This window comes from Protopterus annectens, chromosome 8.part0, assembly GCF_019279795.1.
Source record: "Protopterus annectens isolate FY-2018-M chromosome 8.part0, PAN1.0, whole genome shotgun sequence".
NCBI classification, from domain to species: domain Eukaryota; kingdom Metazoa; phylum Chordata; order Ceratodontiformes; family Protopteridae; genus Protopterus; species Protopterus annectens.
Window position 1 is genome coordinate 1782158130 of NC_056741.1, and position 24943 is coordinate 1782183072.

The 24943-nt window shown below is 43.5% G+C and overlaps 1 protein-coding gene across 1 annotated transcript in view; it reads right to left on the minus strand.

Annotated features, from left to right (window-relative positions):
* COQ9 (coenzyme Q9) overlaps window positions 1-24943 on the minus strand; it is a 399687-nt gene that overhangs the window by 332277 nt on the left and 42467 nt on the right. The window contains exon 4 of the mRNA XM_044081281.1: window positions 22957-23099. Coding sequence (XP_043937216.1) covers window positions 22957-23099 — 143 coding nt within the window. The remainder of the gene's footprint in view (window positions 1-22956; window positions 23100-24943) is intronic.

A 24943-nucleotide genomic window follows, 5' to 3' on the forward strand; every position in this document is an offset into this window, starting at 1 on the left:
TCTAACTACCTTGGGAAGAGAGGGAAGAACAGTTACCTGAGAAGCCCCTCAGCCTGGCCTACCTCCTGAGAGGCACATCCTGTAACAGTAAAGTCTCTGCCTGAGACTCCAAAGAAACTCCTGGCAAAACCTCTGGCTCCACTGAGCCTTCTAAAGAACCAGCGTCTGGGACGGGCGGTTCATCAACCCTAGGCTTCACTGTTTTGTCCTTGCGCTTTTTAGACGGCCGGAGCATCCGACGGCATTTTATAATTACAACGCTTCCCAAACACTAACCTGGCACAGTCTAACCGTCTCTTAATAGTGCGTTTGTTAAATCTAGCACAAGAGCGGCATCCAACAACGTTGTGCTCAGGCCCTAAACAAGGTATACACAAGGTATGGTAATCCCTATGAGGTATCCGTTTCCCACAAGAAATACAGTTATTCACTTTTTCTGACATCCGGTTAAATACTGAGGCAAGAAAAAAACAAAATGTTCCCCAACGGGGTACTTAGCCAACTTCGATTCGGTCTGAAACTCCGACTTCAGAAAATTTCAGAACGCCAACCTGCACTCGCAAAACTGCTTCTGCATCGGACCATGCGGCAAAAAAGACTGAGGATATGGCGTCGGTCATGCGCATTAGTACCCTGACGTACTGACGTCAGTCTAATGCGCCCTGACCGACGTCAGCCATATACTTTGGTATTCGGGCCGACTGGACAGCGGACTACCCAATAGTTAGGACTGCAGCAATGTGGAATGAAGAACATCCAAATCGGACAAGGCAAGTATGGTGTGATGAGTATCAGCTTGCTTTCCAACAAGCTGGCTTTCTGAAGAACTTTGGGAATCAAGGGAAAGCATATAGGAGCCCAGAGGGACAATAGTGTACAATTGCATTCACTGGTGACTCATCCCAGAGGAGAGATCAGGGCAAAATAGCTGCTGCATTTGGCATTCATGGACATGGCAAAAATGTCACAGCAAGGCTGGCCCCATTTGTGGAAGATCCTGTCCGTTACTTCTTGTTTTAGGGACCACTTTTGAGGCATGAGAATCACCCTGCTCAGTTTGTCTGCTATCACACTGGATTTCCCCAGGATGTGCGTTGCTATGAGAAAGCGTTGGGAGGATAATCGCCCACTGCCATACTCCGAGGGCCTCTCAACAAGAGGGGTAAGATCTGGTTCCTTGTTTATGTACCAAACAACTTGCATGCTCTGTCTGTATCACAATTGTTCCCAGCGGAAGACAGTCTTGGAGTACCTGCAACATCAAAAGCACCGCTCTCATCTCAAGGACAATGATATGCAAATGGGCCTTGTGATCCTGCCAAGTACCTTGAACTGTCCTGCTCAGATAATGCTCCCCCCACACTATCTGGGAGGTATCTGTGGTCACTGTCGCCACCGGCTGTGGTGGAAGAAAAGGTTGACCCGACATCACGAGTGAAGTGGAGCCACCAGCGAAGGTCCTTCTTTCATGACTCTCAACAGAATTTGGTGAGACATGGGTAGTTCCTGCAAAGGCCATTGGGTGGAAAGTCCCCATTGTAGAATTCTCATGTGTAAGAGTGCTAGTGGAACTAAACTTATAGCTGCTGTCATGGTTCCCAAGACCTTTAGAACTGTTCTCGCCTCTACTCTTGTCTTGGAGAGAAGATTGAAGACTTGATGCCTCAGAACTGAAACTTTTTCTGTAGGTAGTTTTGCCACCATGTTCAGAGTGTCTAGGTCTGCTCCTATAGATACGATACGCCGAGATGGCAACAAGGCAGATTTTCCGTAGTTTATTATGATTCGTAAAGTGGCATCTCTCGCTTCTAGTAGTAGATGCTGGGTGGTGGCAGTTACGAGCCAGTCGTCTAGATAGGGAAAGTACAGTTGTGTACACTTGTATATGTTAGAGTATATTCACTGTTGCAGTCCTTACAAATGGGTTATCCGGGCTCCCAGTAGCCCGCAATCACCCAGAATACGAAAGTCCTTGGTATACGGCGTTGGCTGCTTCCGGATTAAGCCTGACGCAAGGACGTCAAGTACAAAGGCAGGCAGCCGACATAATTTCCTCAGTTTTTCTTGCCATAACTGTCAGGAGCCCCCTCCCCCCAAAATAAGACCAGTAAATCAGAAATCCAGTCTGTGCCCTAGGAAAAAAGGGGGATGGAAGGGGGGGGGGGCCAGGACTGCAAAAGTTAATACACTCTAACATCTACATTTATGGTAGTGTACACAATTGTACTAGGTTCATAGTGTTTCACTGTTGCAGTCCTTACAAATGGGTTGATTCCCAAAGCCCAGGAAAAAAAACAAAAGGGGGAGGAACACCACTGATTAATGGTTGGTAAGAATGCCCTGCAACACTGCAGTGGCAAAACCAGTCCCGGACTTAGAAAACAAGGGCAAATTGTAATGTTTGGTGAAAGTGTGGACAGAAGTTCAGGTAGCTGCTTCCAGGATGTCCTTAGTAAGTACACCTCTAAGAAAAGCTGCTGAGGTAGAGGCAGCTCTAGTAGAATGGGTCCTAATATCCTGAGGAGAAACCTTTCCATGCTGTAAGTAACAAAAGTGAACACAATGAGCAATCCACTTAGAAATAGCTTTGCCCTGGGCTCCAGGAGCAAAACTGACCAATAACTGATCTGACTAAAAGTTTTAGTCCTGTCCAGGTAAAATACAAGTTGCCTATGCACATCCAGTGAATGCAGCAACCTTTCTCCTCTATTCTGAGGATTAGGAAAGAAGGTAGGCAGGTGGATAGACTGGTTAAGAGTCAGGCTGGAAATCACCTTGGGCATAAAAGGATTGTTCCGAAAAGAAACCGAATCCACATGGAAAGTGATAAAAGACTCTACTGCCATTATGGCCTGCAGCTCAGACCCTCTTCTAACTGAAGTAATGGCCAAAAGAAAAGCAGGTTTTCCAGGAGAGAAACTTCAAATCTGCTGAGGCAGCAGGCTCAAACGGAGACAGAGTAAGTTTCTCTAGCACAAAATGAAGATACCAAGCAGGAGTAGGTGCCCTTCTGGGAGGCTTTAAAATTGCTAACTCCCCTGAGGAACTGTTTCAGTGAGCAGAAATAGCTGAAGCATGAATCTTGATAGAAGAGAAGGAAAGTCCGCCATTAAGTAAACCTGCCAGATAATCAAGAATTAGAGGAAGAGTAGGTTGAGCTGGGTCTTCTCTCCTCTAGTCTGCATCCAAATGGAGAATCTTTTCCACTTATCTGCATAAGATTTCCTAGTACTAGGCCTCCTGGCCTCATGAAGGTCCTCAACCACCTGTTGAGAAACGTTTAAATTATGAGCCAGGCAATCAAATGCAGAGTCTGAAGGTGAGGATGTAGAATCTTTCCTCAGTCCTGAACCAAGAGATTTGGTATCAGGGGAAGATGCCAAGACTGGGACTGGAAAAGACTGCGAAGAAGAGAACACCAATGCTGCCTGGGCCAGTCTGCAGCTATGATGATGGCCCTTGGTTTTTCATCCCCCATCTTTAACAGCACTCTGGGAAGAAGAGGCAGAGGGAATGCATAGACCGATAGCTGTGTCCAGGGGAAGAACAGAGCATCCACTTTCCAAGCTTTGTCGCGATGATCCCTGGGGCAAAAGGTTGGAAGAAGGTGGTTGGTTGGAGAAGAAGAGAGAGATCCACCTGGGGAGTGCCCCAATGCTGAATGATGTGATGGAAGATGATCTTGTTTAGTTGCCACTCAGGAGGATCCAGGACCTGCCTGCTCAACCTGTCTGCCAAGGTATTGAGCCTTCCTGGAATAATACCTTGGCAATCAGATGAATGCCCAAAGAAGCTGCCATGGACCATAGTCTCTCATGCTTAGTCTGCACAGTGGGTAAGAATGAGGCCCTCCTGCTGTTGATGTACCACATTGATTGTAGTGCTGTCTGTCCTGACTAGAAGAGTACCAGGAGAGAGAAGATGCTTGAAAGCCAGCAAGGCCTGCTGAACTGCCATTATTTTCCTCAGATTTATGTGCAGTTGAGCTTGTTGATAGCTCCAAGTTCCCTGAATGCACGTGCCCTCTAAATGTGCTCCCAAAGCAAAGTCCGAGGCATCCGTGGTGAGTCTGGCTGGCAGAAGGTGGACAGAAAGGTAGGCCTTTGTTCTGTGCACAGGCCGTTGCCCAACAAAGGAACTCTGTCTGCAGGCAGGGAATCAGAGGAAGAATTAATGTCTAAATCTTGAGTGTGTTGACACCAAAGGTTTTTGAGGTACCACTGTATTTTCCTCCTATGCAGTCTGGCATATGGAATCATCAGAATACATGAAGCCATAAACCCCAGGGCTTGCAGGATTTGCCTTGCAGAGAGCTGGGTCATGCTTGCAAAGTTCCTGAAGTAATTCGAAAGATCCATCTGCTTCTCTAGAGGGAGGGGGATACCATCTGGGTGGCTGTGTTCAGACCCGCTCCCAGAATACAATCTCCCTGGTGGGTGCCAATTTTGACTTCTTTTCGTTGATTGTAAAGAACCTTCTCACCTCTTTTTTGGGCTACACAAAGTCCAAATCCTTTAGAAGTTCCTCTGGAGAGATTGCTTGAATAAGGCAATCATCCAAGAAAGGGTAAATCTGAATGTTTATTTGCCTGCAAAAGGCAATGACTGGAGCTAGACATTTTGTAAAAACTCTGGGAGCAGTAGATAAGCCAAAGGGCAGTGCAGAGAATTAGAAGTGCCTATTCCCCGCCCTGAAATGAAGGAACTGCTTGCAGCTTTCCCTTACAGGGATGTGCAAGTAAGCTTCTTTTAGATCCAAAGTCACCAGCTAGGAATCCTTGTCCAGCATTGGCAGCAACTGCTGAAGAGTAAGCATTTTGAATTTGGGAAATCACCAGATAGGCGTTTAGAACGGACAAAATTCAGAATAGGGGACCAGGAAAAGTCTCGAGTAAAAACCCTGGCCTATATGTACTGCAGGAACTGGCTCTATTGCTCCCAGGTTTATTAAGGAAAAAACTTGATTCTCTGCTTCTGTCCTTTGAAGTGGGGGAATATGTGGGTATCCTTGGAGGACTGGGAAGGTGTGAAAGGAGAATTTGTAGCCTTGGGATACTATTTTTAGCACCCGTTTGTCGTCTGTGATAGAGTGCCAGATGTCTGCAAAAATGGCTAACCTTCCCCCCAAAGGAAACCCTGGGCCCACAGAGGCAAGCAGAAGGCTGGAGTCATTGAGAATGTTTGATTTGGGAAGTCTGCTGAGAACTCCCCGATTTTGAAGATGAAGCCTGCCAGTGTTTAGCCTTTTGAGGGGTGGAAGTCTGTCTCCTGGGAAGTCCTGTAGCACCTATATCTCGTGCAACCCAGTTTACTAGGGTCAGGAAAAAAGTCAGACTCTTAGAAGGTAATGCCTGCTAAAACAAGGAGGCTGAACTTGCAGAAAGTCCTTAACAGTTTGCATAGATTTAGCCTTATCCTCCAAATTCAACACCTCTTCTGCTTTGCTTCCAAAAAGTTTGTCCTTATGCAAGAGCATATCCAGTAATTTAGATTTTACAGGTTCAGAAAGGGGCTGTTCTCCGAGCCAAGCATGTCTTCTGATTACAGAACCAGTGGCCGCTGCTCTGCAAGAAGCCTCCAAAGTGTCAAAACCACAAGGTAGAGAATGTTTAGTAACCAGAGTGGCAGAATTCAATAAGTCTTGCATGTCCTTTTTCTCCATCAGGGAAGGAACACCAGCAATTTTAGCCTTAATGGCCTCCAAAGTATGCTACTGATACTTAAGCATATGAAAGAGATAACCGACCTAATAACCAGGGTGGAAGAAGCATAAATCTTTTTTACCCCACCTATCTAAGGACCTAGATTCCCTGTCAGAATGAACAGTATTTTTAGCAACAGTGGCCTTAAACACCTTTAGGGCCCGGAGAAAATCATCGCTGGATCAGCAGTAGGATTTTTGAAAAGGAACTGATCAGAATCAGGAACTCTATAATACCAGTCAGGCTTTCTGGGAGCAGGAGTAACAGAATTAGGGGTCAAGGAATTCTCCGTGAAAACATCAACAACAACTTCCAAAACTGGAGGAATAGCCAAAGGCTTATGCCGAGGCAAATCCAAGGACTCCCTAAATCCACTTCTTAGAGGGTAATCCTGAATTTCCCATCTAAATGCTCTGAATGGGCATCGCCAAATGAGAAATCTTTTGGGGGAAGAGGCAGAAGGGATAGAGTCTTCAGCATCAGAATCCCCAAAACCAGAAAAAAGCTAAGAGAGTGTTCCATCAGCAGCGGTGCTGGAAACCTCTGAGCCCGAGGCAACTGAGGGGAGGCCGGCGCCTGTTTAAGAGTAGATTTGCATCTTGGAGGCCTGCTAGAAAGCCGGAGGGACTCGGGAGGCCTAGCCACTGCAGACATGTGAACCAAGGTAGACAGTCTGGATCTGGTCTCTGGGCGGAGAAGAGAGGCCTCCGAAGCCAGCGCCTGCTTAGTGGCCCCGGATCCATCAGAGGCAGCGACTGGCAGAGAGTGTCTGAAGGCAAAGTAGAAGCCTGCGAAATGGAGGGCTCAGCAAAGGCCTCCGAAGACGCCTGCTGCTGAACATCTGCGGACTGCAGGGGTAAAGAAAGCACCTCACTGGCTACTGCTGAACAGACAACCAGTTTAAGAGGGATGTCGTCGGTTAATTTAACCCTAGGCCTATTGCGGTCCTTATCCTTGCGCTTCTTGGGAACATCTGAAGTCAGGAGACCAGAAGACGCCATACTGACAAACTCAGGCCAAACTCCGAACTGCTTATATAAAATCCTAGCTCTACGGCGTATGGTACGCGGGTTGAAAGAAGCGCAGAGATCACAATTTGTGATGTCGTGCTCAAGGCCCAAACAAGTAATACAGTAGTAGGAATGAAAATCATGATGCGGAATCTGTTTTCCACAGGCAAGACAGTTAATTTTCTCATTCAGTAAAGCAAGAAAAAAACAAAGGGTCCCCAGCGTGGTACTTATCTGAGGAGTAAAGCAAGAAAAAAAACAAAGGGTCCCCAGCGGGGTACTTATCTAAGGAGGTCTTCAACTTTAGAAGTCAGAATACAAAAAGAAGATAAATCGGCCGACCGGCACTCGTACGAATTGCTTCCGCTTCGGGCTCCATGGCAAGAAAGACTGATGAAAGGACGCTGGTTGCCTGCCTTTGTACTAGACGTCCTGGCGTCAGGCTTAATCTGGAGGCAGATGATGTCATATACCAAGGACTTTGGTATTCTGGCTGACTGTGGGCTACCGGGAGCTGGATAACCCATTTGTAAGGACTGCAACAGTGAAACACGATAAACATACACCGGGAATCCTAGATGGCTCAGGTGAGCCATCACTACTGCCATACATTTGAACGCTCTGTGGAGCTGCAGTGAAACCAGAGGGCAGAGCTCTGAACTGGTAATGTCTGGCTCCCAGCCAGAAGCGCAAACGATTTCTGGATGGTCTTTCCATTTGTATATGGTAGTATTCATCCTGGAGATCTAACAGAGCACATCCAACTCTCTTTCCCTAAAAAGAGAAGAATCGACTGCAGTGTCACCATCCAGAACTTGGTCTTTTTTGCCGATTCATTTAATTTGCCGAGATCCAAAATTGGTCTCCAGTCCTCTGTTCTTTTTGGTACTAAAAAGAATCTTGAGTAAGTTCCGGATCCTATTTGGTCTGTGGGGACCTTTTGGATGACTCTTTGTCTAGCAAGTTTTGAATTTCTAAGGTTGCTTGATCCCTCTGACTGGATGGAACATCCGGGATTTTCTTGATATTTGAAATGGGTAGAGAAGAGGGTACAGAGTAGCCTCTGGATAGTAATCTTTGTACCCACTTGTCCCTTATTATTCTCAGCCAGGCATCTGGATACAAAGATACCCCTCCCCCCTCGACTGCCTCCAGAGCTGGACAGACAGGCCTCCTTTCAAGAGCGCTGAAAGGGCCTGCCACGGAAAGAATTCCTGGTCGCTCTGACTGTGCAGACCCCCTCTGCTGCATGGGCGGCATCTTCCATAATTATTTCCACAGGGGGTGGGGGGAGTCACCACGTGTCCTGGAAAGCTCTCTGGGATTTCCGGAACCACATCTTTCCCCCCTTCTGGCCTTTAGGAGAAGGTCTTTAAGGTACAGAAAAATGGACTCCTATAGCAAAGAGAGAGTCTTTCCTTCATGCTCACACCTGGTTAGTGTCTCCTTAACTTTTGGCATGAACAAAGACAAGTTGTCAAATGGGGCATTAACAAAACAAGACTAAGGGTTCTGCAAAGTCGCATAAGCGCATCCAGGAAGGCCTCCATAAAGGAAATTCTTGAACGCGCTGACCTACTCGATCCATCTGCTGGATATGAAATCAGTCTCCTCAAGGAGTTGAGCACAGAATGTAAGGTGGAGAGCTGGGAGGATACCTTATCAGACACCCCCGCAGCTACTGTACCTTGAATAGCATCTCCAAACTCCTTTATGAGTTCCCTTTGTAGCCTTGTAAAATGCGTGAGGTAATTCAGCGATCTGAGGGTAAACATCGCTGAAGAAAACATGCACTTCCCGTATCTAGAATGGATAGATGAGGATGTTTCAGAAAGCTCTTTCCTGGTGGCTGCTACCACCACCATAGCATCTACAGGGACACCTTTAGTTAGAAATTCCTTATCTGCAGGGGCTGTGATAAATGTATTTGGCCTCCTAGGGACAGGCTCCACTGTATCTGGAGACTCCTATACCTTTTGACTAACTAAATCCATGACTTCATCGAAAGGGGGAGACACCCAAGTGGCTGAAGGGCGAGACTCAAAGGCCTTCAGGTAAAGACTCCTCATCAGAAGGGCTTAAGGGCTTCCAGCTGCCTCTCTGTTTAAGGATTTCTAGGATGTCTGCGAAGGAGACATCCTCAGAGGGCGACCGTGGGGACCCTTCCGACTCCTCAAGGTCCATGTCCAAGGTGACGAACTCATCTGGGGAGTCCAAGTGCTTCCTCTTGCAGAGTCTCTTACGAGGGACCTCTTCAGAAGCATATTCTGGAGAGTTTTCGGAAGAGAGGGGTTCACCTGCTGGGGTACCCTGAGGTCTAAGGTCTCCACTGGTCTGTGGATGCTGTGGTACAGAGACTGACACTGGCACTTTAGGGGGAGGAATGTTGGATCCTCTGAGTGGAGCTCCCTGGGGAGACTGCACTCATCAGCTCGAAAGCCTCCTTCCCCTGATCCGAAGATCCCTCTGGCTCCGTAGAGCCAGAAGAAATCACCAGAACCAAGGGGGTCGGCTCAGAGGCTGATGGAGAAGCCAAGCTCACCTGCACCGAAGCCCTGAGAGGCAAGCTCAGATCCGACAAATGTCCAATCAGACTCCCCTCCCCGGACCGTAGAGCACTTGCTCCTAGACTCCTTGGACGGCCATGAGGATTGTCAGAGCAGTAGTCGGTGCCAAAGAAACCAGGGTGGTTCTCGACACCAATGGTTCCACAACAGTCAGCTAAAAGCATTCCGGTTCAGAGGCCCTGGGTCGGGTTGGAGGAGGAATCAAAGTCAATGGGGTAGTCTTGGCTGTCTCCAAATCCCTATGGGTTGGAGCCGAAAGTTTGGCCAGCGCTGGTGTCTTCAGAAGCCTACGCACCATGCTATCCACATAATCGTCCAAAAGATGCCTAGAGGAGAGTGTGGGAGATCTGACTTGATGTAAGATTGGAGATCTCAGAACAGGACTAATCTGTTCCAATTCTGGGGACTGGGCCCCCACTTCAAAATCCATTGGCACCGAGACCGCTGGTGCCGATGAAACAGCCTTTGTCAGTTCCGGTACAGTTTTACTTACTTTTTTGGCTGGTTCTGACTGCCCTGAAGAGGGAGAAGACCTTTCAGATTTGTCAGATTTAGCAGAGAGAGATGTCTTTGATGGTGACATGGTTGGGCCTTCTTCCAAAGCTTCCTGGAAGGGGGACTTGAACAGACCTCTAACAGTTTGTTCTTTCGCTCCGACAAGACTCTGGAGCTAAAAAGAGAGCGTGACAAACTGAGCATGATTCTTGCAGGTGAACTGCCCCCAAACAGTAGAACAGTGTGAGAGAGTCCGCAATGGACATCTTTTGACTGCACTTAGTGCTCTTTTTAAAACCCGAACATTTAGACTCTGTGCTCTTTTGACATGTTAATACAATCTAAGCAACAAAACACACAGAGAAGAGCAAACAAGAACAACTGCAACTCTACTATGAAAACCAAATGCCTGGAACAAACTTTATTTTTGTATAAAGTTATATTATATAGATTACAAATAAAGGATAGAACGGAAGGTTGCCCTCTAACTAGAATGGGCTGCGACAGCCCTCTAACCTAAACAGGCTGACGCTCTTATTAAACAACAGAAACAAGCCTTAACTGCTAAGAAAAGAAATTCACACGGGAAAACTGCCCCCTCTAAAAAATGAGTAGAGTTCTAAATTAAACAGGTCTAACAATTAACCGGAACAGGGGACAAAGCCTAATGGAACGACTGGCCAACAACAACTCAGCAGAGAAATGAATCTATCTGGACTACAATTACAGAAAAAATTAATTAGTAACTACTAGAAGGTAATACAAGAGAAAAAATTAGTAATAAAAGAATATAAAGCTGTTCATTTAGCCAGAGCCAAGATGGAAGCCTGCAATCTGTTTAGCAACAAACGAGACCAGGGGAGTTGCAGTAGAGCGTGATGGATAGGGTTACAGCCACGAGCCAGTGGAAGACCTCGAGCTTTAGTAAGCAGCCGAGTCGGAACTGAGGATCGGTTCCGAACCCAACCAGTAAGAAGAAAGGCGAGACAGGACAAAATAACATCATTGCGAAATAAGACTTAAGCATGTAATACTCTTGAAATTACTGTACTGTAAAAGTCACTTATCATTGTAAGAAACATTTCAAAATAACTGCACTGTGCGAATGAACTGGGCAGAAGAAGCTCAGAGTAAGAAACATTTCAAAGTAATTGCACTTTGTGAATAAACAGTACACAGCAGACAAACTTTCCCAAAATGTCGATACTTTGCTAAATAACTCTTTACGGTGCAAAAACACAATGTAATGGCATCACTTTGCGAATAGACACACCCAGCACAAGCAATTTTTCTAAATGGCTATATTTTGACTGTACTTTATGAAATAGTTGCTCTTTGCATACAAATAAACTCTCCGGAATACATGCAAAGTAATAAGCACACTGTAAGCACTTTTACACAACGAGATACTTCGAGTAACTCTAGTTATGCTCCAAATATAATGTGGAATAGTAGTTATGCCAAAACATAGTACTTTGCCAAAAAAGAACATGCAGTCACCTTGCTTTATTTATGGTTTGTACCCTTTCTTGCCCTTATATTCATTTGTTTGCAGATGACATTGTGATCTGTAGTGAGAGTAGGAATCAGGTTGAGGAGACTCTGGAGAGGTGGAGATGTGCTCTAGAGAGCAGAGGAATGAGGGTCAGCAGGGCTAAGACAGAATATATGTGTGTAAATGAGAGGGAGGGTAGAGGAATGGTGAGGATGCAGGGAGTAGAGTTGGTAAAGGTGGACGAGTTTAAGTACTTGGGATCAACAGTTCAGAGTAATGGTGAATGTGGAAGAGAGGTGAAGAAGAGAGTACAGGCAGGGTGGAATGGGTAGAGAAGAGTGTCAGGAGTGATTTGTGACAGACGGGTATCAGTAAGAGTGAAAGGGAAGGTCTACAAGAGTGTAGTGAGACCAGCTATGTTATATGGGTTGGAGACAGTGGCATTGACAAAACGGCAGGAGTCAGAGCTGGATGTGGCAGAGTTAAAGATGTTAAGATTTGCAATCGGTGTGACTAGGATGGATAGGATTAGGAATCAGTATATTAGAGGGTCAGCTCATGTTGGACAGTTTGGAGACAAAGCAAGAGAGACGAGATTGCGTTGGTTTGGACATGTGCTGAGGAGGGATGATGGGTATATTGGGAAAAAGATGCTAAGGATGGAGCTGCCAGGTAAGAGGAATAGAGGAAGGCCTAAGATAAGGTTTATGGACGTGGTGAGAGAGGACATGCAGGCGGTTGGTGTGACAGAGCAAGATGCAGAGGATAGGAAGAAATGGAAAGAGCTGATCCGCTGTGGCGACCCCTAACGGGAAAAGCCGAAAGAGAATGATGATGATACTTTTCTTGTGCACGTTTTACTCAAACATGCCAGTTTTGCTTTAAAAACATGCTCATTTTGCAGTTGCGAGGTAATCATAATTCCAAATCCCTTACGGGCTTTTCTGATAATCATTTTATCAAATATCTTAATACTAAACATTTTGTTTAATTAATAATCCTTTTGCGCTGCTCGCTTGTTTAAAAATGATGTTTGTGCTCTTGTAATGCTCGGTTTTATCTTTTTTTATAGAATAAATCATGAATGCATGTTTTAAATTACCTTTGGCTCATTTCTGGCCCTTTTTTATGCTCGTTTCTCTTAGTTTACCTTCACTGTTATCTCTGCACCTGCACCTCGTAGCTCTGAAAAGCAGCCTATGGAATTCCAGTTCTAGCACCATGTCGCTTGTCTAGTCAGTTTAAAATAGTAGGGTCTGTGCTCAAGCAGCTTTACTACGTACAAATACATCAGGATTGAGGTTTAATAACTTTAACCTAGATACATTTTTTATAAAATTGGCTATTACACTCATAGATGCGCACTCTGGCTGCAGTCTCAAAATGGCACTGAAGATAGCACGTTTGCTATTTATATGCACGTTCAGTCCTTGAAACGCTTCAAGATACAGCTCACACACTATTACACAGGTTGCAAAACTTTACTGTATTTTGCTGTCTTTTTAATGGTACATTACTTGCTAAAGCATGGGGAAGATACTGTCTGAAACAGATTAGCCTTACACTTAAGGTTGAGCTTTTTTTCTCCTTTAATTTAAGGCTGGGTTGAATTATATGAGACTACACCCCAAGATTTTCAGTGGGTATGCATTTTCAACAAGATGGTTACTTTTTTACTGGGACTCTTGTGGTAAAAAGGGTGAAAACACAGGATTGTTACTGCTACTGGCTTGCCATAAATTTCAGTTGAGAAATAAAATACTCAAGGGTACGCTGCCCTGCAAGGTTTCTTTTTGGACCACTGATGATATACAATACACAAGCATTAATAGTCACACTTTTAAAATTACATTATTTAAACTTACAACTAATCTAGAACCCCAACAATGCAAGTATCCACTAACATATTACTGCCATAATAATAGAGATTACCTATACAACAAAAAGTACAGTTTTGTACCTACCATAAATGTAGATGCTAGAGTGTTCACACTGCTGCAGTCATCACACTTGGGTTATCCTGCCGTCAGGCAGTCCGAGTTCCAAAGTCTTGGTCCGGCGTCGGTTGCTGTCGCTTCTTCCCTGACGTCAGTGCGCCAGGGGTATATAAAGATGCATCCGACGCCATTTTCTTCAGTTTTTCTTGCCCCAGATATCAGGTGCCCCCAATAGGTAGGCAATACATATTGCTAATAAAAAATATATATATTAAAATAAAACAATACCTTCAGTTACAAACAAATACACCACAAAAGTTGTATAGGATAGAAAGGTATAGATAATTCCAGCTAGTTCAGAGGGGATGGAGGGATGGTAACCTGGACTGCAGCAGTGTGAACACTTGAACATCTACATTTATGGTAGGTACAAAACTGTACTATGCTCATCGTGTTACACTGCTGCAGTCATCACACTTGGGTTGAATCCCAAAGCCAAGGATGGGTAGTGGAACTAAACAGGGTTTGGTGAGGCTAGTAGGCCCTGCAGAACTGCAGTGGCGAAGCCAGCTCTGGTTTTAGAGTATAGAGGCAAGTGATAGTGCTTGGTGAAGGTGTGCAGTGAACTCCAAGTTGCAGCCTCCAAAATATCCTTGGTTGGTACCCCTCTGAGGAAGGCTGTTGATACTGCTGTAGCCCTGGTGGAATGGGGCCTGATGTTACCAGGCACAGGTTTCCCATGGTGTGTGTAGCAGAAACGGATACAATGTCCTATCCATTTTGAAATGGTCTGTTTTGAGATGGCTTTTCCTTGTGATCCTGCAGCATAGGATACAAAAAGCTGGTCAGATTTTCTGAAAGTCTTAGTTTTATCCAAGTAGTAACGTAATTGCCTGTGAATGTCCAAAGAGTGTAGGAGCCTTTCCCCTTTGTTCTGGGGGTTTGGATAAAAGGTGGGCAAATGAATGGTTTGGTTTAGGGCCACACTGGATACCACCTTTGGCATAAAGGAAAGGTTAGTTCGTAAAGAGACTCTGTCTTTATGAAAAATGATGAAAGGCTACACTGCCATTAGGGCCTGTAGTTCTGAGACTCTTCATGCTGAAGTTATTGCTAGCAGCAGGGTAGTTTTCCATGATAGGAACTGTAGATCAGCTGGGAAAGCTGGTTCAAAGGGCAGTAGTGTAAGTTTTTCCAAAACAAAATTGAGATCCCAAGTTGGTGTTGGTGCTCTCCGGGGCGGTCTTATGTTCTTAGCCCCTCTGAGGAACTGTCTTAGTAATGGATGTGAAAATATAGGAGGATCAGGGAGCTGAAATAGTTGAGGCGTGGATCTTAATAGATGAGAAGGAAAGTCCTTTGTGCAACATCTCAGTTAAATATTGAAGAATCTGAGGAATATTTGGTACAAGGGGATTTTGGCCTTTAGCCTGGTTCCAGGTGCAGAATCTTTTCCATTTGTCTGAATAAACTTTCCTGGTGCTGGGCCTCCTGGCCTCCAGAAGGACGTCCATCACAGCTTTAGAGAGAAGTGTTGACTGGTTGTTTAGGCAATTTGCCATGCAGCCAGATTTAAAGTCTTGAGCTGGCTGTGTAGAATCTGACTGTTTTGCTGAGTGAGCAGGTGAGGAATTGTAGGTAAAATCCATGGTGGGCCTTGAGCCATGTTCCTTAGTATTGGATACCAGTGTTGGCGTGGCCAGTCTGGAGCAATGAGTATTATTTGAGGCCTCTCTAATCTGGCTTTCAGCAGCACCTTTGCCAGAAGAGGCAGTGGAGGAAAGGCATACACTGCCAATGTTTTCCAACTTGAATGAGAGGGTGTCCACTTTCCAAGCTAGTGTGTGGTATGTCCTTGTGCAGAATTTCCGTAGTTGGTAGTTTTGGGGGGAAGCAAACAGATCTATGTCTGGGCTCCCCCATTTTTGAGTTATCATTGCGAATACTTGTGGATCTAGTTTCCACTCGTGAGGATCTATAATGTTTCTGCTTAGATCGTCTGCCAATGTGTTTTTCTTTCCTGGCAGGAATTGTGCTTGTAGTTGAACTTGGTAGGTCAGTGCTGTGTTCCACAAGGTCATTGCTTGTCTGCATAGGGGGTAGGAGTGTGTGCCCCTTGCTTGTTTATGTACCACATCACTGTGGTGTTGTCAGTCTTTATTAGGAGTTGTCCTGGATGCAGGAGGTCCTTGAAAGCTGTTAGGACATTTTGTAAAGCTAGCATCTCTTTTTGATTGATATGTAGATGCCTTTGGTCTGCAGACCATTTGCCCTGAATACACTGTCCTGCCATGTGCACTCCCAAGGCATAATCCAATGCATCTGTTATAGTTTGCCTGGCTGTGGGTAAGGTAAAAGGCTGACCCTTATTGAGGTGACATGCCTGAGCCCACCATAGAAACTCCTGTTGAAGGCAGGGTATGAGTGGAAGTATGTTTCCAAGCAGTGGCTGTGTTGAGTCCATACGCTTTTCAGATACCACTGTAATTTCCTCATATGCAGTTTTGCAAATGGTATTAGTAGTATGCAAGATGCCATGAATCCCAAGGCCTGCAGAATTTTTCTTGCAGGGAGTTGGGTCTTTGTTGCCATCATTTTGAAGTATTGAGTCAGTTGTCCTTGCTTGGCTGGCATGAGATAAGCCATCTGGGCCGTTGTATTTAAGCTGGCACCCAGGAATATTATGTCTTGTGAGGACATTAGTTTTGACTTCTTTTCGTTTACTGTGAACCCTAGGCAACTTAGTAGGTTTTTGACAAATGCCAGATGCTTTAATAGAATGTCCTTGCTTTCTGCTTGAATAAGGCAGTCGTCCAGGTATGGATATATTTGAATCCCTCTTTGTCTGCAGTATGCAATTACTGGTGCCAGGCATTTTGTGAAGACCCTGGGCACAGTAAATAAGCCAAAGGGCAGTGCAGAGAATTGGTAATGGGTTGAACCTGCTATAAAATCGGAGATATCTTCTGCAATTTTGTCTGATAGGGACATGTAGGTATGTCTCTGAGGTCCAATGTTACTAGCAAAGCCTTCTTTCCCAACATGGGAAGAAGCTGCTGTAGTGTTAGCATCTTGAATTTTGGTACTTGAATTTTGGTACTTGCAAGTAGGTGTTTAGAATTGAAAGGTCCAGAATGGGTCTCCATGCATTGTCCTTTCTGGGGACTAGGGAGAGCCTTGAGTAAAAACCTTGGCTTGCTCCTGTGTAGGTACCAGTTGAATGGCTCATGTCCATGAGAGCTACAATTTGTTTTTGTGCCTCTGCCCATTGATGTTGTGGCAGGTTTGGCATTCCTTTTAACCTTGGCAAGGCATGGAAATGGAATCTGTATCCTTGTGAGATAATGTCTAGGACCCATTTGTCCTTTGTGATGATGCACCAGTTGTCTGTAAAAAGTGCTAATTTTCCTCCCAAAGGAGCTGCCAAGAGGGCTTTGCCTGGCAGTTTGAGGGTCAAGTCATTGTGTTTGTCTTTTAGAAGTTTGGGGCCTGTCTTCTCCTCCCTTCTGTGTTGCAGTGCCCCATTGGGAAGGTTTGTAAGGGGTTTGTGCTTGACCTCTGCCCCTTGGGCATCTGTATTTCCAGCTTCAGACAGACCACAGAGGGGTAAAGTACCAATTTTTTTGTTGGCCAATTTCTGCTGAAGTGAGGGGGTTGTACCTGTAAGAAATCTTTGACCATCTGCATAGACTTTGCCTGGTCTTCCATTTTCTTTAAAACCTCTTCTGCTTTAACCCCAAATAAGACATCCTGCTGTAAAGGTGCATCTAGTAATTTTGCTTTAACATGATCAGGCAGAGTTTGTTTCTTTAACCAAGCATGCCTACGTATGACAGACCCAGTAACAGCTGCTCTACAGGAAGCTTCCAAGGAGTCAAATCCACATTGTAAAGTATGTTTGCCCACTTGTTCTGCTGCATGCAACAGATCCTGCATTGCCTTGAATTCAGGCTGTTGAGAGTGTGTGCTCATCTTTTGTTTTAATTGAGACATTAGGAACTGCTGATATTTCAGCATGTGAAACTGACAATTTAGTGCTCTCATAGCTTGAGTAGCTGAGGTGCAAACCTTCTTCCCCCACCTATCTAGTGCTCTGGAGTCCCTTTCAGAGGGTACAGGATTTTTAGCCATAGAAGCCTTAGCCCCTTTGGGACCCTCGGAGATAGTCTCTGGGTCAGCAACCGGGCTTTTGTAAAGGAATTTGTGCGAGTCAGGCACTCTATAATATCTGTCTGGTTTGGCTGGAGCAGGAGGCAGAGAATCTGGATTTAGACTAGATTCTAAGTAAACCATCCACAATGTCTAAAACTGGAGGGATAGCAAATGGTCTGTGTTGAGGAAGTAAAAGAAACTCTCGGAGCCTTTTCTTTGAGTCGGAGTAGTCCTGACCTTCCCAGTGGAAATGTTCCCTCATGGTATGCAAGGTTTCCCCAAAGGAATAGTCTTGAGGGGGAGATGCTGAGGGAATGGAATCTTCAGCATCAGAATCTTCATAAAGGGGAAAGGAGCAATCCTGCTCCTCAGAGGAGTCTGAGGAAATAGAAACTTGTTCAGAGGAGGCATAATCCTCCTTGTCTGGGCCTTTTGTCTGTGGGGGGGGGGGGTTGGGAACCCCTGATCAGAGTAATCAAATCCTCAGCCATCTTGAGCATCTGTTTCTTAGGCATGGGGCCTTGAACTGGAGACTGAAGTACAGTCTTTTTAGGTTTTAGTGGAGTCTTAAGCTTAGCATAAGATTTTATGGTGAGAGTAGTCGGCCTAAAGAAACCTTCTGTAACAAAAGGTGTTTCCACAGTAGCGGTTTCTCCTTCTGCAATGTTGTCAGTAGGGCCTAAAGAAAATGGCTGCGTCGGCCTAGTACTCTCTGTTTGAGAATCCAAAGCGGTCTGGGGTTCCAATTCTGCGGTCATCAGGGGCTGCGTAGACACCTCACTGAAAACCGGACAGCCGGAGACCGGCCTAGCCGAGGCCTTGGAGTCTGGCTTGGATCTAGGCTGCCTGTCTTTATCTTTGCGTTTTTTATGCACGCTGGTAGTCTGTTGCTCCGACGGCATAGTACAATTAAATTTTCTACCGAAGTAGTGTTGTGTGAAATCAAAGCGTCACTTTATAGTTCTTTTATTGAACCTAGCACAAAACCGACAACCAGTGACATCGTGGTCTGGGCCTAGCAAGGTATACAATAAGAATAAAAGTCCTTATGAGGTATTTGCTTCACACAAGAAATGCAATTATTAACTTTTTCTAACATCGGACTGAGGTAAGAAAAGGTTCCCCAATGGGGTACTTAGCTTTTGAAGACTTTGGACTGAAATTCGATTCGAAAATCTCATGTGTCGGCCGACCGGCACTTGCGAACTGCTTCTGCTTCGGGCACCGCACGGCAAGAAAGACTGAAGAAAATGGCATTGGATGCCTCTTGTATACCCCTGGCGCACTGACGTCAGGGAAGAAGCGACAGCAACCGACGCCGGACCAAGACTTTGGAATTCAGGCCGATTGCGGGACCGCCTGACGGCAGGATAACCCAAGTGTGATGACTACAGGAGGGTAACACGATGAACACCCACTAGTACAAAAAAAAAAAAAAAAAACCAGACCAATTAACAGGAACGTGAAACAAACTCTGTATGCAACCTCCATCTCATCACCAGTGACACCCAACCAGTCACTCATCTTGGTAGCCATATATTTCAAAAACAGTCCAAACTCTTCTTTTTCTGGCACTAACAAAATATTTTTTACCTGGCTTTCATGGTACAAATCAAATAACCATGCAACAAAAACTACCAGCTTCATCTGAAAATTCTCCCAAGGTCTTATTTTCCAAATGTAATGAGAATTGCATTGGATGGCTTGTAAAGCAAAAAATAGCCCTTAATATAGAGTCCAAAATATTGATATACTTATTCCCCATGTATCTCATCGTTGCTATTTACCAAAGACACCTAAGCAGCTGCCACTATTGCACTGGCATCTACTCCACAGGCAAAAATGAAATGTACATCAATTACAACTGGAAGCCCAACTGGATGCCCACCAGAAAGAAAGTTAAAACCCACCCATTTGACAAACAGTATGCATGCTACTACCAAATCAGACTACTAAACCTTAAAAAAATGGACATTACTAAAATGTTTACAAACCAATCTTACAACTTTAAGAATAACAATAACTATTAACTCACAACTTTCTTCTGTATCTAACTACCGACTCCAACATACATAATAAACTATTGCCTTGCCCAAAAGCATCTCACACACACACAAAACCACTTTCCATTCAAGTCACTTCTCCATGTCTACCTTCTTCATACTTGCCACGACATTCGGCTTTGCTAGGTATTATGTAAATTAGAACTTATTCTGTACTATTTTTACTGCAAGGGGGAAACATATCAAAGTCTGACTTTTCCAGTTAATAAATGCAAATAAATGAAATTCTAATATGCAGTGGTTCAAAGGACATTTGGTCAGAATTACAATCTCTCCACCAAAAATCTCAATTTGCTACTACAAGAGGTCCTAGACATTTACACAGTCCTTAGTGGTTTCCAACATAAGACGGCAAAGGGATGCATATCAGAATTACCTTACAGGCTATAAACATTTTGTTGTTTGCTCCTGGACTTGGTAAAGTTTAGTGGATAAAATGCTGAACTTGGAAGCTACAGTTCAGACTATAAACACTTAGATTATCCTGTAAAACATATATAACCAAACAGTGGAACTATTGTGTTTTTGCTTGTGTTACACCTACACAACATTTTCACCGCAGTCTATTTTCAACTTAGTTGAACATGAAGCCTAGATATAAAACCATTCTTCGTCAAAGTAAGATTCAGACTATAAAAAAATAATAAATCATAAACCAACACATCATTCCAATGCTTATTGACTTGATGCTTTAACAAACTTGACAGAATAAAAATGCGGTGTTACAGTTTCTACTGCAAAAATACATTTCTCCAAAGCCTAACATTTTCTACTCCAACCATCACAACAACTTTAGCTACACTATATTAATCTTTACTATAAACTCCAAAGACATATCTTGGCAGATTCTACACAACTCAATCCAAAAAACAGTCTAGACACACTACTCAACTTTTATTCTTTGCATGAACAAAGATGCTTTAGACCGATATCGCCAAGGAGGAGTACAAATCTTCCATGATCTCTTCACAAATTAATTCAAACAGGGCCAAGTTATCCATGTCCGACACTCCTTGCCCACGTCACAAAACTAACTAACAAGTATGATCATTTTTTCTCAGTTCAGGGGGTTAGTGGGCATCTTTGACCACTGTTCATTTTCTGCCTGCGATGCAGATAAATCTAACTTCCATTAATTGAGCTTTCAGAATAAACTGCAGGTTCATTCCACCATAAAATGGGGCCCTGTATTCCAAAAATAAACCAATTCTCTCAAGTTCTCTCTTTCTGTAGTCTCATTTTCACTCTGTACTACTAATTACATATCTTCACACCACTGCCTTTTCACTGCCACACTGCCTAAACTAAGTAGTATGCAACTGCAACCATGAAAACAAGTAACAGGTAGCAGTGCTGAAGTTATCACTACTTGTGAGACTGCTGTATTAAAATGAGTTATGCTGGCCAGAAGTGGGAGAGTGGTTGAGTAGGTGTGATGGTATAGCAAAATTGAAACACAGTATTCTCAGCTACATTAGACAGATTATTCTGGAAAGTGTGTGCATCCATCCATCAAAGCTATAGCTTGCTCATCCAGCAGCTGAAATTAAAAGGTCCTCTCACTGATTTTGAGATCCAGAGGATCAATAATTTTCGTCTTTAAACTGCAGCAAACAGTTTGCTGCAAATGTACACTAAAGCAAGTGGTTTGCTACCGTTGTAATACTGCCCACAAAGCGATTCCAATCCTGACGATAATTACAGCACTGGTATTCACTTTTGAATGTCAGTACTGCAAAAAAGTCTCTTCAGCAACTGCCAATTGTGTTCCCAACATCTTGTAACTGGGGTGGCTGGCCTCTTCAATCTGCTCTAGCTATGCCCCGTCTTTACTTGTGGCATACCTGCTTTTTAGAGGTTTCTCATCCACAAGAGCTTCAAAAATGAAGCAGTCTAAAAGCATGCTACTTCTTTACCAACAGATGTCATTATCAAACAGTTTATGATAGCTTTTGTGAAATCTGCTACATTAGTTCCACTTACTTTTCCTGGTTTAAAAACAAAAAAAAAAAAAATCTTTTTCTGTACTAAAGTTGTTCTAACAACCCAACGTGGCCTATCACACTGGCCATCCAAAAAATTTGCCAGACAGACAGGAAGATGGGGCCAGATAGACAGGAAGATGGGGTCATACATCTGACTTCCCAGGTACAACTGCACAGACCTCTCACAAATTCTCTCAGGATTACTGCTCAACTAGTTTCCTTTATAAGTTAACACTGTTAAGGACCCCCAATTGTTCTTGCCTAGCTTTACAAATCCACTACAGAAGATTACAATTCTACATATCTGCTCCAGAAGATTTATCAAGATACAAACTCCTACATATCCATGTCCAATTATATCCGATCATGTGAGCTAACATCCTCTCAGGTCCTGCAAGGTTTTCATTTCACTTATACCCCCCATATTTTTTTTTTTGGGGGGGGGGGGGTTAAAGTAGTCTCCTAATCATCTAACAGCAATCTGTGGTTAACTAAATTTAAAAGGTTCACTATTTTAAGGTTAATAACGTCCGCTTGTAAAATTAGTTTAATGGAACAATGTTTCCTGACATTAATGTCACTGTTTTTGTTACATGTAGTGGCTTCCATACCGATTTGTTTTTAAATGAGTCTCTCAAGTTCTCTGATTGCATTTGAAAACGGTCATGCTCCTGATCAACATACTTGCCTAGTTAGCAAAAAACTGTTTTAATGCCAAACTGTCAAACTCTGTATTAGTATATATGGTTCCTTTACACACAAGGATAAAAGCCTGGACTACAACTCAGGTGACCAGGGTTAAAATAGAGGCCCTGGTACTGCTGGAGATCGGTAGAACATGTAAGTGAAAGGGCTACACACCACTTTTGGCAAGGAAGTGTGGGCACATGCCCGAGAGCATACTACAGGTTGCAGTTACCAGACATTTCCAACTCGTTGAGTAGGCAGGGTCATCTAATGACTTGTATCATTTGTGTGAGCCTGAGACAGCCCTACACTACACCCATTAAATGTCCTTATTAAAAACAGTCTACTGGACATACATAAAGGAATACCCTGACACACTTTGTATGGCAGCACTATTCCTAGAGCTCAATTCCAACCATAAGAAACAGGCTCTCACTTAAAGGGGAATTAAGGGATGGAGGCTTGATTGTTCAAAATGGAGTACAGTACAAACTAAACCACACACACACACACACACACACACACACACACACACACACACACACACACACACCTCTACTAACAAATTCATAGATTAATACTGGGCTAACTGCCCATGTGGGTCATTCTAAGCCTAGCTAACTACCAGTATAGGATTCAAAACACTGTGCACCTTGGGTTTGTAAGGTAAACGCCTTAACCACTATGCTAACCTCATCAAGTGATATTCTCCAAATCTAACCATTTTGTCAAATGCACTGCCCTTAATGATCAACACTGGACAATCATAGTGACATGTGACAGACCAGCGCACATACATGCGTACTTCTCCTTAGCACCTTCTTTAACAAAGATTCCCCCTACTGGCCACAAGTAGGTACTCACTCAGCTTGTCCTAGTTGCACAAGTTTATGCTGCTCTTCCAAATGCTCTGACAGCTTCGAGTTGCACTGAGACACAAAATGTAGGACTAGATCTCCAGCTCCATTGTTGAACATCCCAGCAGCAGCAGTTGATAAGCCCAAGGTCTGCATAAAAGAAAAACACATGGATGACTTATTCGACAAGAAATCCAAGCATGCTTTCACCATTTTCATCCTCAACCTTGCCACATAAAGCCTGCATCAATAATATCAACAAAGATGCTTAAAGAACAATGCTGAACATTACCCCATTTAAATAACCCCTTTTTTCTGATACCGATTAAGAATTATACATAATGAAAGAAAATAAAACAATTAAGCTTATGTTTAACCCTGGTCTAAAATTTCAGACTTAATTGGACAAAGAATGAAAGCAGTGTGATTTTCTTCCCTACTTATATAAATGTTATGGACTGCCTTCAATACAAGTACTGAATTTCAGTCAAGTTGGTAGACAATAACATTAACAGATAAGTGTGCAATGCATACAGTGTATGTAGTTTAGTTAAATTATTATATATAATTTACATGAATGTTTTGAATCAGAAAGGAGTAATTGATTATTCAGTGAAATATGTATAGGAAAATTATATGTAAAACTAAATAACTTAGTTTACCTTACAAAAACATAATGAAAAACAAAAACATAATGAAAAACAAAAAATCAGCAACTGTCCTTGCCACATCAAGCAATTAAAGCTTTCTGTATTAACTCATTACGGCAGAGTCCTCCTCCAGACGTTTCTGCAGTTACCTCCTATTGTTCCTCTAGGTGTCAAATATTACTTATTCATACTTGCATTAATGATTCCAAAACCATGCTACATACAAGGTATCAGAAATTTTCATCTTGAAGCATACATGATGGCAAACTGTATTAATATTTGACCTCTGTCAATGAGTATTTATTAGAAATGCAAGGTGATATCTTCATTTTTCAAAGACTCAAGCCATGCCCACTGTGAGTTAAAGGAATATACTCAAGAGAGTTATACTGGAGGGAATGAGTTAAAAACTTTGGTTCTTGCAATGCTCTCCACTAGTGCTATCCTGGGTATACACCGAATCCTGCGCACTGAAAGATCAAGCTTGTTTGTCATGTTGAACCTTTGCAGTACTGTTTAACAACTCTGCTTGGTTTCACCGAGTCCAAGTTCTCTTACTACTTAACAGCTCTGACAATGTGTGTACTGTCGTACAGTTTTGAGCTGCTTTGTACTGTAACACAAAAAAGGAAAATACTAAACGTTGATTTCCAACATGGCACAATCTTTTCAGGTCTGCTTTGCAGGATTAAATCCTCAGCTAATCCATATTTTACAGGATATGCCGGTGCACAAGTGCAACTGATTATTACATTTTGATCACAGATAAGGTTTCAAGATCCATTCTAAAAACCACATGAAATACCATTGGCTATGTGAACTTGCAATGTTCATTAATCCAGTGCATACCTGTGTTGCCACAAAGGAAGGGGGTCAATGTTTGAGACGTCCATTCTAGCCAGCTGGGAGAAATGCTATCCAAACTTGTGAAATGAAATGTCATGCCACTAGAGAAAGTCTGTGTAAGGGCAGACATCACATCTTTGAGCACGAACATTTATAACACACAACTTTGTAGGATATGAACTGCATTCTACTGTCAGTAACAAGTTCAAATAAACCGCAAGTACTGAAAACTCCTTTCAGAGGACTACTGGCAGTATGACATGTGGCTGCAGGCATGCAGAATATTTTAATCCATATGGAATATGCCTCCACTGCTCAACACAAATAGTTGACTTTTTTCAGACCACTTAAGTGTTTAGCATCTCAATACAAATCCCCATGACATGAAGGGGCCTTTCTTGGCATTTTCTATTCTTCTTGACATGGTGTATAAGCCCTGTACACATGATCAAGCTCTTCATATACCTCAGGCTACCAGATTATTATTCCAGTAGTACA